The 13,550-nt window shown below is 54.7% G+C and overlaps 1 protein-coding gene across 1 annotated transcript in view; it reads right to left on the bottom strand.

The window, feature by feature from the left end:
• The window catches only part of LOC103352187 (sickle tail protein homolog), a 47,337-nt gene extending 36,100 nt beyond the window's left edge, over positions 1-11,237 (bottom strand). Inside the window, 1 exon segment of the mRNA XM_089311266.1 lies at positions 10,432-11,237. Within this exon segment, the coding sequence (XP_089167392.1) occupies positions 10,432-11,237 (806 nt within the window).
• Positions 11,238-13,550: the final 2,313 nt, after the last annotated feature.

Below are 13,550 nucleotides of genomic sequence, written 5' to 3'. Positions count from 1 at the left end.
CCACATGGCTGGCAGGGTCCCAAGGACTTGGGTCATCTTCCGCTGGGAAGAACCTTTTTTTATTTTTTTGATTTACTTATTAATTTGAAAGGCAGAGATACACATACACACACACAAAGCAGAGAGAGAGAGAGAGAGAGAGAGAGAGAGAGAGGGAGGGAGAGATCCTCCATCTGCTGGTTCACTCCCCCAGATGGCCACAATCGCAGGAGCTAAGCCAGGCTGAAGACAGGAGCCAGGAGCCTCTTCTGGGTCTCCTACATGGTGTGCAGGGGCCCAAGAACTTGAGCAATCCTCCACTGCTTTCCCAGGTCATAGCAGAGAGCTGGATTGGAAGTAGAGCAGCTGGGATTCGAACCGGTGCCCATATGGGATGCCGGCACTGCAGGCAGAGGCTTAACCTTGTATGCCGCAGAGCCAGCCCCGGGAAGCACCTCTTGACAAGACATGCTGCTGCTGCTGTCCGACACCCAGACGGGCCCTGTGAGGACATGAGCCTGAAGGGGAGGCAGCGCTCCCTGGGAGCACAGTGGGCTCTGCGGTGCCATTTCTGAGAAGTGCGGCTTGTGCTGAGACCCAGCTGTACTTGTGAACCAAGCCAGCAGTGAGAACAAATGTCCGGGGTTCAGATGAGGACAAGGGTCCTCTTCACAGTCCCCAGCAGCCACAAGGACAATTATGAGAGGGGCTAACAGGTGGATAGCGCCCAGGATCGCAAGGCAGCTGTGTGCCCCGGCTGACTCAGATGGCCTGTCTGTGGACTGGCGGCCGCCACACCGATTCTGCGTGGACTTGGTGATCCTACTGCATTTCAAGGAGGCTGAGTGACCCTGGAGAGGAGCTGCCCCCTGGTCTGAAGCTGGTGAGGAAAGGGAGTGATTGGAGTGTCCCCCGGTTGGGGTTAACGTTCAGTTTCTGGCTTCAGGCTTACGACCAACAGCACCGTGTGAATGCTCAGCGGAGACCCAGCGAGGTTCATGCTAATTTGCTCTCGTTAGCAACAGACGGTGGCTTTTCCTTGGGAGAAAATGACAGTCGCATGGTCCATGTGGCCGTCAGCATCCCGGCATGTTGGGGTGGGCACAAGGTTACCTCCCTAAACTTGTCAGCTGGTCAAGTATGTTGCCTGAACTCTGGAACACCTGACAAACACCACTTGGACAATTCAGCTACATCCCTGTGCACTGGGGGATAATCCAACACACTGGCACTCACTTTTATACGCACTGTCAGGACAGATCCGACCCGGTCTCTCCCCAGATGGTCTCTCCATTTTATGACGTCACGTCCCAGATTCTAGAACGTCTCAGTGCCCTCACAAAGCCCCCTGGACCTGTCAGAGTTCCACAGCATAATCTGCAGCAATTAGCCTAGCCTGCATCCCTTCTTTGGGATTTAATTTTGTGCAAGCAGGCCCCCAATTACTGCCCACTTGTAATTGAAGAGCTCGTTTGTTCTTTTCATTGTTTAGAACTTGGAATTCACAGCGGCTGGATTTCCAGCTGGCCCACAGAAGCTTCGGGAACCTACCACGTATTATTAGTCTTGGCACGGTTGCACACTGTTTTGAAGGAAGATGTGTCTCAACATCGCAGCTGGGCTTGGAGATGGTGGGGAGAGACTGCTCCATGCATCCAGCCCAGGGGTCCCTGACCCCTCTTCCCGGCTTCACTGGGAGACACTGTCCTCTTAGGACAGAAGAGGGTCCCTGGCCTCGCCCAAGCCTACTGCACTGGTCACCCCACCAGGCTGAGCTTTTGGTAGGCATCTGTGACTCAGAAGCTTTCTACACCTGATGGGCGCACAGCTTTTAACCTCGCCCACCTGTCTTCATGATTTATGTTGCTTGTATAGAGATAGCACATCTAAGTTCCTTTGGAAACGGCAAAGCCCGTGGGCCTACAGCTGAGCCCATAAAGGGAGCCCAGTAAACATTCACTGACCCCTACCACGAGCCAGTGGAGAGCAGCACGGCCCAGGGCTGCCCAGCACCTGAACGTAAGCTTGTCATTCCCAGCAGGCCAGACCAGGCCAGGGGTCCTGAGCAGCAGCCACACAGCCCAGATGCAACTAAGGGTGCTCCAAATGGGCCCTTCGTTTTGACCCTGGCCCTTAGACCATGTGGCCAGAGAAAGTGGCTATGGGGGCAGACATCTGGTACGGAGGTTAGGTGTCCGTTGGGATGCATTCACCCGGTATCAGAGTGCTGGGTTTGCATCCCAGATTTATTTATTTACTCAAAAGGCAGAGTTACAGAGATGCAGAGGCAGAAGCAGAGGCAGAGAGAGACAGAGAGAGATCGTCCATCCACTGGTTCACCCCCCAAATGGCTGCACTGGCCAGAGCTGGTGGATCCAAAGCCAGGAGCCAGGAGCTTCTTCTGGGTCTCCCACATGGGTACAGCAGTCCAAGAAGTCAGGCCATCTTCTACTGCTTTCCCAAGCACATTGGCAAGGAGCTGGATCAGAAGTGGAGCAGCCGGGACTGAAACCAGCACCCATATGGGATGCTGGCACTGCAGGTGGTGGCTTTACCTGCTACACCACAGCACCACCCCCCTGGATTCACTCTTGATTCCAGCTTCTTGCTCATGGGCAAGCACACAGGTGAGCACACGGCCACAGCAAGATTCGGTAACCTGCCCAAGGTCCCCCCACCCGGCAAACAAATTTCACTACTGGGGTGTCAGCCAGGCCGTCTGACTACAAGCCCATGGCTGCTGGGCAGACGGACTGCAACGGGAGCCAGCGTGGCAAACACAGGCAGTAGTGAGTGGCCATACCACAAGGGCAGGGACAGAACCGTGGTGACACTCGTCACGGAGCACATGTGCGGAAAGTCACAACCGACAACACTGAAACATGGGCATTCTTTCAATTCCCTACTTCAGCAAGTTTGGCCGACAGTGACATGTTTCCTTAGGGCAGTGTTTCTCAACCAGGGACACGCTGTGCTCCCAGGGGAGATGTGCTGTGCTCCCGTGGGCACCCCGACCCGGTCTGGAGACCGCACGGGCCGTCAGGACTGGGGCATGACCCGGGTTGGGGGGGGGTCCCTTGGCCCTGGCGTCCCACGTGGCACAGGACAAGCTCCGTCACGCCTACACTGGAGCAGCACAGAGGCTGACAAACTGCTCCAGGTTGGGCAACTGGGGCAGCAGTGCAGTCAGCGTGGGTGACACCCGCATCCCATGTCCCAGCTTCTCCACTTCTGCTCCAGCTTCCTGTTCATGTGCACCCTGGGAGGTGGCAAGTGACGGCTCAAGTCCTTGGGTCCCTGCACCTGTATGGGAGACCCAGATGGAGTTCCAGGCTCCTGGCATTACACTGGCCCAAGCCCAGCTATTGAGGACATTTGGGGAGTGAACCCGCAGAAGGAAGCTCCCTACCTCTCTCTCCCTCTCCCTCTCCCTCTCCCTCTCTGTCTCTCCCCTTCCAAATAAAATAAAAAGGAACAAGAGAAACCCTGCATTAGAGAGGCCAGCTCTCACTGCTTGTGGGATTGCTCACGGGGCTCAGTTTGACCACCCACGTAGGGATGGAAAGCAGAAGTCGCTCTCTGTTGATCACTTAGACCCAATGCTCCCAGCAGACAAGAGAGCTTACCACGGTCCCCCAGCCACACTGAACACTTTCAAACGACGTAAATCCAAACACAGACCTTTCTGTTAATCCAGACTCCATCCCATCCCTCAAATGCTACCAACACAGAAACACAAAGTCTCATAAGACGAGAAAGGGATGTACAATGATTAGAGACGGACACCGGCTCCCAGCTGTGCACAGAAGTCTTTCTAACGGAGTAAAGGCACAGGGCTCTGTTCTGGCCCTACTGATGCAGCAGGAAACCCAGTGTCCCACACCGTCTCCCTTTCTGCAGAGCCAGGGGCCTGGCCAGGGCAAGATTTTCCATTACTTTGCTGCTCTAGGTGCAAAGTAGCATAAAAGCAGGACCTCGGCTCAAGCTGGCTGTCTTGGAAAATCACACTTCCACGAGGACTCTGCCATGTATCAGCAGCAAGAGCCATCCTTCCCAGAGGGCAGCGAGTGCCCTTGAATCTCGAGTGTTCATTCAATAAAGACATTTTATATGATCCGAACCAACACAGCACCAGGAAATGGCCAACATAAATGTCCTGGAATTTTATCATTTGTAAGGGCTGCTTTATGTGCCAGGAATGGGAATGACGTTGCTGTTTCATGAAGGGATTTTACAGCCTTGGGAAGACAGGCACAGAGCCATCCGCCCGAGACACACTGGCCTCGAGGCAGCATCTCCTGGCCACTTGGACCTGCTCGCATCCTGGCGTCCCCGCTAAGGGAATCCCCTCAGTGATGTGACCTCAGCTCCTCACTTTGTAGAAGCTCAGACGAGAGACTGCTCTTCTGGAAGTCACAGGGACTGGATGTCACTACCCTACCCCAAGAGCTGTGGCCTCCCCACTGCCACCTGTGTTGTCCTGTATGTGTACACACTGCCTTCTCCACACCTCCCAGACGGCATCTGCCATCATGAGACACTGGTTACCATCTCCTAAAAGACAACAGGTGCCAGGAGCGGGTGTTGGGCACAACTGGGTGTTACGTTGCTGCTTGGGACACCTTTGTCTACATCACAGTGCCTGTCTGGAGTCCCAGCTCCTCCACTTTTGATTCCAGCACCCAGCTAATGTGCACCCTGGGAGGCAGCAGGCAATGGATCAAGCACTTGAGTCCCTGGCACCCACGAGAGACCTGGATGGAGTTCCTGGCTTGTGGCTTTAGCCTGTCCCAGCCCTGGCTGTTGTGGGCATTTGAGGAGTGAACTAGTGGAAGGAAGATTCTCTCTCTCTCTTGCTCTCTCTGCCTTCCAAATAAAGTGAAAATCAATAAGTAAAATTAAAAGAAGAGATGTCTAATTCATTAGAATATGGCACATGTAAGAACCAACATGAAGCCGGTGTTGCGGCTCAATAGGCTAATCCTCCGTCTAACAGCACCGGCACACCAGATTCTAGTCCGAGTCGGGGCACCGGATTCTGTCCTAGTTGCCCCTCTTCCAGGCCAGCTCTCTTCTATGGCCTGGGAGTGCAGTGGAGGATAGCCCAAGTTCTTGGGCCCTGCACCCACATGGGAGACCAGGAGAAGCACCTGGCTCCTGCCTTCAGATCAGCGTGGTGCGCCGGCCGCAGCGCTAAGGCCGCGGCGGCCACTGGAGGATGAACCAAAGGCAAAGGAAGACCTTTCTCTCTGTCTCTCTCTCTCTCACTGTCCACTCTGCCTGTAAAAAAAAAAGAAGAAGAAGAAGAAGAACCACCAACACGAAATTATTCATTCTTTATCTTCATTTTCAAGTCAACAGCACTGTGATAAAATCATGTTCCTTCTAACAGGCTACAGTTGGGTGTCGGTGAGTGAGCAAGGATGGGAAAGGGAGAACTAACCTGTCTGATCCCCACCATCCTGCGGTTTCCTGGGCTCAAAATTCTCACTGTTGGGAGCCAGTGTTGTGGTGTAGCAGGTAAAGCCACTGCCTGCGATGCCAGCCAGTTTGAGTCCTGGCTGCTCCACTTCCTATCTACCTGAGATGGCAGCGGAGGATGGCCCAAGTGCTTGGGCCCGTGCACCCACATGGGAGACCCAGAAGAATCTCCTGGCTCTGGCCAGCCATCATCCAAGGAGTGAGAGAGTAGCCGGAAGATCTCTCTCTGTCACTCTTTAAAATAAATCAATAAATCTTAACCCTCGTTTGCCTTCTCCCCAGTGCTTACACAGACAACAGGAACTGGTGCTGCTCTCTGCGCCCTGTGCTCAGGACTTGAAGAGGTTCAAGACTCTTGAAAACACTTTCACAGGTCCAATATGCCTGCAGTCAATCACATCCCAGCACAGGCGAGACAATGGACTCTAATTTGGTGCCTTGATAATTGTTTCTGGCATCTCCGTCTTAAAATGTTTTTCTTTGACATGGTCCTAAGATGCTTTTTGGGCCGGCGCCATGGCTCAATAGGCTAATCCTCCACCTAGCGGCACCGGCACACTGGGTTCTAGTCCCGGTCGGGGCGTCGGATTCTGTCCTGGTTGCCCCTCTTCCAGGCCAGCTCTCTGCTATGGCCCGGGAGTGCAGTGGAGGATGGCCCAAGTGCTTGGGCCCTGCACCCCATGGGAGAACAGGAGAGCACCTGGCTCCTGCCGTCGGATCAGCGTGGTGCACTGGCCACAGCACTAAGGCCGTGGCGGCAATTGGAGTGTGAACCAAAGGCAAAGGAAGACCTGTCTCTCTGTCTCTCTCTCACTGTCCACTCTGCCTGTAAAAAAAAAAGAAAAGAAAAAAAAAGATGCATTTTGGATTTAAATTTTTTTAAAAATAAAATCTGCCAAGAAATGTTCTTTTCTCTCTTCCCCTACTTCTGCATAATTGTGCTCAGATGCCAGCTAGGGCAGTGGTATTTTAAGTGGCGTGTATATATTTAGCAGTGCAATTATGCAAATCCTGCCATGTTTATGATTGTAAATATCCCTTGAGGGCAGTGCCATAGCACCTAGTCCTGAACCGAGCTTTTGAAGGGTTTGGATTGAAATGCCCAGAATTCATCCCTGAGTTGACTTCTCTGCCCGGTGCAGCTGGGGCTCCTGGGGCTCCCTCCCGGGGTGGGACACTGCACGTGGCGGGAGATGGATGGGTTCTCCAGGGGAGCTGGGCTTCTATGCCACTCTCTGGCTCTGTGACCTTGGGCAAGCTATTCACCCTCCCTGACCCTCAGCATTGGCACCTCTAAGATGTGGATGAGGGTGTGGGGTCAAGATGATGCAGGGCACGGTGCCGCCTGCTATCTTCTACTTCCAGCCTGGCTCAGCCCCCACAGCTGCCAGCACGCACGGCCCTCTGCAGAGCCCAGCGGGCCCTCAGTGCAGCCCAGTCACCCAGCATGCCACACGGGGAACCGTGGTCGAAGGGGAGGGAGCCTGGCCCTAGCCCCACAGGTCCCATGTTCTTACCTGCCCAGGTATGGTAGGGAGACAGCTGGTGGTCCCTTTTAGTAAGGAATCTGTTTACTCCTCCCACGTGCCTGGGCTGAGTTAGAGGATGATGTTTTGGTCTTTTAGTGAGAGTGATTGCAAATGAAGAGGGTGTGTGTGCACGTGTGTTCACATATGTGTATGTGTGTGTGTGTGTGTATCTACGGGGCGACTGGGGGAGGCAATCCAGACAGGCCACCTATATGTAAGCACCCCAGTTCCACCGTTGGGAGAGACAGGTGAGGCATCACTTAGATCAGGTGCAGTAGATAAAATTCTTGCTTGGCAGTGTTCCCATACAATTGTACAATTACACCCACACGTCTGAACAGGAGAGTGGTCGTGACAGTGTATCTCAGCACAGCCTCAATCATTCCAGTCCATTTTCCTAGTATTTGTTTTTCTGGAAATACCAGCCATTCACATTTCCTGAAGAGGTTTTCTAATGTGCAAAACAGAAAAGCCTCAGGGGGTCAGCAGATTCCTTGCATGAAAGGAGCTGAGGCCCTGCAGGGTGTGGGAGCTAAGATCCTGCTGGGCTGTGACTGGGGAGCATGGAGGGAGGACGCCAGGGTTTCGTTCTCTCTAGAACCAAAGCAAGCAGCACTCAGGGATGCACATGAGGCCATGTGCGTGGGTGACACGGAGCCCAGCCTCTGGGGAGCTGGCAGTTGCCCTGGCTGGCCAGGAAGTGCCTGGAACCCTGCAAGGCAGGCCCTGTGCTGGGCTCCAGGTGGTGGATTCTGGTCTCAGATCCTCCGCTACCCACAAGGGGGCCAGAGTGGCAGGCGCAGGTGCTCACAGCCCAGGCTGCCAGGTGTTCCCTGCTGTCTGCACTCAGTTCTTCCTGTTCTGAGTCCTGACCTCTCTATCACAGGCCCTTTCCCACCAGGGGGACCTCGCCCACCACTGGGCATCCTGCCTGGGAGGCACAGGGAATGCGTGTCCGAGCCTGGCCCATCTGGGCAGATGTTGCTCTGGCTGCGGCCCTGAACATGAGCCACTCCCGTCGGCTGCCCCTGGGCTGCTCTGATCCTTAGACGGTCACTTCCAAAGGACTCTGGAGACAATGAATGCTAATGCCCAACCCTTCATTTTCCCTTAGTTCTGCACAATCACGCCAGCCACTGTCTTTGCTTTTTCTAAAGATGCATTTATTTATCTGAAAGGCAAAGAGTTACCCAGATGGCTGCAACGGCTGGGGTTGGGCCATGGAAGCCAGGAGCCAGGAGCTTCATCCAGGTCTCCCACATGGGTGCAGGGGCCCAAGGACTTGGGCCATCTTCTGCTGCTTTTCCCAGGCCATAGCAGGGAGTTGAATTGGAAGTGGAGCAGCTGGGATTTGAACTGGCACAGGATGCCAGCACTGCAGGCATCTACTGTCCTTGTTTTTCTGGCCAAGTGAGAGACATTTGTTGTGTCACGGGGTTGGTGTTGTGGCACATCAGGTTCAGTTACTACCTGGGATGCAGGCATCCCATAGCCCTGGCTGTTCCACCTTCCCATCCAGCTTCCTGCTAATGGCCTGAGGAGGCAGCAGGTGATGGCTCAAGTCCTTAGGCCCCTGCCACGCACATGGGAGACCCGGATGGAGTTCCAGGATCCTGTGTTCAACCTGGCCCAGCCCTGGCCCGAGCTGTTGCAGCCATTTGGGAGTGAACCAGGACACAGAGAATCTTTCTCTCTCCCCATCCCTCTCTCTGTCGCTCAGTCTTTCAAATAAATAAAATAAATCTTAAAAAAAAAAAAAGAATTTGTGTGTCACATGGATGACCCCAAAATAATCATGTTTACTCACCTCCCAGCCTCCTAAAATCTCTCCACTGGGATGTTCCCTGTGCCTGAGGGACGCCCCTCTGACGACGTAGGGAGACAGGGATTCCCCGTGTGTGTGTGAATCGCGGGGTGGGCAGGTGACATGGCATTCACAGGCCCGGTCCACTTCCGGTAAAGCCGTGTCAGTGAGTGAGGCCGGCAACCCGTGTGCCCAGTAGGCTTCTGCTAAGGGGTTGAATAACCAAACACCTGATTGGATTTTCCATCCCCTTCGGAATGCATTCATGACAAGGGAAATTCATGACAAGGGACCCAGCTTCTGAGCCTAGCTGATCACAATAATGACGTTGACTTCCTGTGACCAATTTGGCTTAGAGAAATTCCCTCTATCAAAATCAGCTTTTTTTTTTAAAAAAAAAAAGAGTTATTTTTTTTTTTTATTATTTGAAAGACAGAGTTACAGAGAGAGGCAGAGCCAGAGAGAGAGGTCTTCCATTCCACTGGTTCACTCCCCAAATGGCTGCAACAGCTGTAGCTGAGCTGAGCCAGGAGCTTCTTCCGAGTCTCCCACACAGATGCAGGGGCCCAAGGACTTGGGCCATCTTCTAGTGCTTTCCCAGGCCACAGCAGAGAGCTGGATCGGAAGAGGAGCAGCTGGGACTAGAACTGGTCCTATGTGGGATGCCAGCACTGCAGGCTGGGGCTTTAACCCACTGTGCTGCAGGCTGGCCCCAAAACCAGCTTTTCTGATAGGGAATGAGCTTTGGACATAGAGTAGGAAGGCTATGGACTAGTAAATTATTATGCATATAAGGAAATTTAAGGGACCAGCACTGGGGTATAGTGCATTAAGCCACTGCCTGTGATGCCAACATCCCACATCAGAGCACTGGTCTAGGTTCAGGTCCCCGCTGCTCCACTTCAGATCCAGCTCCCTGCAAATGCACCTGGGAAGGCAGCAGAAGATGCAAGTAGTTGGGTCCTTGCCACCCACATAGGGGACCCAGGTGGAGTCCCTGGCCCCTGGCCTTGGCCTGGCCCAATCTTGGCTGTTATGGTTATCCGGGGAATGAACCAGCAGATGGAAGATCTCTTTGCCTCTGTCTCTCCCTCTTTGTCACTTTGCCTTTCCAATAAATAAATCTTAGAAACAAAGGAAATCAAAATCCACAGAATGTCACTCACTAGGACCATTAAGAGCATTAATTCCAACCCATTCTATCCTGATACAAATTCAGGTTTTTATCAATCCTGAAGACAATGACAAAACAAAACCACATTCTAAACGAAAAATGCCAAGCGCCACTCAAACGCCTCCTCCCTGAACCCCTCACTCCCTATACCGGACAGCAGAGCAGTGACCACAATCCCCAGAGACATCTGTGTCCCATGGTTCCTGCATGGCCTGACTTTCTTCAGAGTGGCTCAGGTGCACAATGGTGACAACACCGTGAGACCCACACCCCAAGGCCTGCATGCTGTTGACCCCACAGGTGCACCTGTCCCGCTCAGCACAGCCTCACCGGACCCCACCCACTTGGAAACACTTGGCAGACCAGGGTCAGCTGTGGGCGGCACGAGGCTGGTGCATGCCCTGTGTTCCCTGGGGGACCACTGGAAAGCAGCCCAGCCCTCGCCCACTCTCCCCACGCCTTACTTGGTCTCTCTGTCTTTGGGAACAGTGGCTGTGTTATAGGTGAATACTTGCTTCTTGACCAGGGGTGGCCCGAGGTCCACAAAGCCCGGAAGGTTCTGTGGCTTTTCCAGGTACACCAAGGTGCCTGGCTCCTTCTTGAAGGACTGACGGCTAGGCTGCATGGTATGGGGGAGCCCGTGGGCGCTGTGAGCCGGCAGGTCCAGCATGTGCAAGTCGCCAACCCGGTGCGGGGAGGCAGGCCGCGTCTTGGTGCCCAGGGTGGGCAGCTGGCCGTCAGGGTACTTTCTGGGTTTCTGCCGGTACAGCGCCTGCTCCATGTGCATCTCAGCTTGCAAGGAGGGGTTGCAGTAGGTGCTTGCCGAGCTGATGGCTGTGCGGTGGTAGGCGACAATGTGGTCGGGGACATCGAGGGGATGGCCTCCGTGGGACAAGGCTATGCTCATGCACCCATCGTGGTAGAGGTAGGGGTCCGCATAGACACCCTCGTTCCTATACATGGTCAGGTTCTTGCCTCTGAGGTCCTCATCCGGCTTGACTTCCCGTCTCTCCAGGATGGCGCTGGGGCTGGGAGAGATGGATTGGGAGACAGGCAGGCTGGAGAGTCTGTCCCTGGGGATGGTGGCATTGCCAGGCACCATCATGGGCCGGGAGCCCCCGTACGGAATCCTGGATGGGGAGGGGGGCATGTAATGGGGCACGGGCGTGGACTGCGGGGAGCTCAGGATCGCGTGGGCGGGATGAGCCATGGAGCCCGGTCAGGAGGCGCTGGGGCCTTCTCCTCGTGTGTAGACCATTTCCCTCTGCATCTGCAAATACAACCAGGCATGAGAACATGGCGTTGACACCCAGGTTTCGGGGGCGTCTCGATGTGACTGATGGTGTGGCCTCCTTGAGGCCCCCCTTGCCCGGCCTCCCCCTGCCTCCCCTGCAAGGTGTTCACGCCTTCATTTCTGGAACCTTCCCCAGGCTCAGGGACTTTACAGGTATGGAGAAGTTAAAGATGACGGGGGCCTGTGCTGTGGCGTAGTGGGCTAAGCCTCTGCCTGCAGTGCGGCATCCCATAAGAGCGCCAGTTCTAGTCCCAGCTGCTCCACTTCTGATCCAGTTCTCTGCTATGGCCTGGGAAAGCAGTGGAAGATGGCCCAAGTCCTTGGGCCCCTGCACCCACATAGGAGACCCAGAAGAAGCTCCTGGCTCCTGGCTTCAGATAGACATGGCTCTGGCCTTTGTGGCCATTTGGGGAGTGAACCAACGGATGGAAGACTTTTTTCTCTGTCTCTGCCTGTCTGTCTGTAACTCTAACTCTCAGATACATAAACTAAGAACTCTTAAAAAAAAAAGAAGCTAAGAATGCTGAGATTGGTGAAATGCTCTCCAGTGGGCCCAATGCAATCACAGGGTCCTCATGAAATGGACAGGGGGCAGGGCAGGGAGGTCGGGACAGGGGGAAGCTGTGCCACACACAGAGAGACGGGGATGCCACACTGCTGACGTTAAGGATGGAGAAGTGGGCAGGTGTCCCCAGAAGCCGGAAAAGAGCAGGAAAGGGAGGCTCCCTCGGGGCCTGTGTCTCTGTAAGATGCAGTGACCTTGGTCATGAAACCCATTTTGGATTCTTGCCCCTCCCAAGTGTCAGATAACAAACTTGAGCAGCTGTATGTCGCTAAGTCTGCGGCAATTCATCACAGAGACTTCAGGCAGCTAGTGCGCCCGACGTACAGCCCTGTCTCTCGGGCTTGAGGGGAAAAGATGGAGAGAGACGCTTGACAAATGCGGGTCGAATGGGCCAGTAGTGCTGCAGCGGGGTTTTCCAAAACTTCCCTTGTGCACGTCTTCCCCCCGGGAACTCCGGGAAATAGTAACCTGGCTTTCCCAGGTCTCCAAGCTGACGCTATCAAGGGATGGGACCAAGGAAAGCTCAGAGGGAAGCTGTCTTCATCTGCCAACCCTGCGGCACCCAGAGAGAGATGGGGAGATGAAGATGCTCTGGGGACCAAGCGCTTCCAGCAGGGCGCACTAGCAGGCGCCTTCAGGAGCACAGGGACTTTCTGCTGCGTTGGGGTCAGGCCAAGACCCGGGAGGGGCACGTGCACTGGATTCCCCCAATGGCCCAAAGGGCACCAATGGCTCCGGCTCCCCATTCAAGTCTGCTCTGTGCCAGCACAGGAGTCCACGTGCCCCATCCTGCTCCCAGGAGATCTGACGGATTAGAAGTGTAAGTGTGGGAGGGTGGGGTGAGGAGACGACAAGAACCAGGATGATGGGGCCGGCGCTGTGGCATAGCAGGTATAAAGCTGTCTGTGCTACCAACATCCCATATGTGCGCCGGTTCAAGTCCCGGCTGCTCCACTTCCAATCCGGCTCTCTGCTATGGCCTGGGAAAGCAGTGGAGGATGGTCCAAGTCCTTGGGCCCCTGCACCACATGGGAGATCTGGGGGAAGCTCCTGGCTCCTGGCTTCGGATTGGCCCAGCTGTGGCCATCTGGGGAGTGAACCAGTGGATGGAAGACCTCTTTCTGTCTCTCTCCCTCTCTCTTTCTCTAACTCTGTCTTTCAAATAAATAAATAAACCTTAAAAAAAAACCAGCCAAGACCCATGGTGAGCATGATGGGGAAAGAGTAGAAATCAGAGGCAACAGGAGAAGGCTTGAAATGTGACAGAGCCCCAAACGATGCCTTTTCATACACATGCATAGGACCAGGCAGCATCCACTGCTCTGAGCAAGCCAAGGTCCTGTCCACCCCTCACCCATGAGGACATGGGCCAGGACGAGCCCTCTGAGCTGTGGGAGCACCCCTGTACGGGCCTCTCAGCCTCCACCCAGACAACCATTTCTGGGGAGTCCCAGGGGATGCTAGGTCCTTGCCCACCCCCCATTGGGTTCCCACCACAACAGGCTGGGTGGCTCCCCACTCTTGAAACCCAGCCTGCGATGTCCTCCAGCCGTCCTCACCCTGGGCTCTCTCCCCCACGTCCTCACCCTGTGGTGACAAGCTCGGGCTCAGGTGCACCTGCTCTGCACAGCCCCCAGACTTCTCTCTGTCGCCACCCCACAGACAGACACACAACTTGGTAGCTCGGTGCCTGAGATCAGGAGGACCTCTCCCAGCATGCCTGC

The sequence above is a fragment of the Oryctolagus cuniculus genome, chromosome 13 (assembly GCF_051225735.1).
Source record: "Oryctolagus cuniculus isolate XC-2025 breed Fujian yellow rabbit chromosome 13, ASM5122573v1, whole genome shotgun sequence".
NCBI lineage: Eukaryota > Metazoa > Chordata > Mammalia > Lagomorpha > Leporidae > Oryctolagus > Oryctolagus cuniculus.
This window is presented reverse-complemented; position numbering and strand designations above follow the sequence as displayed.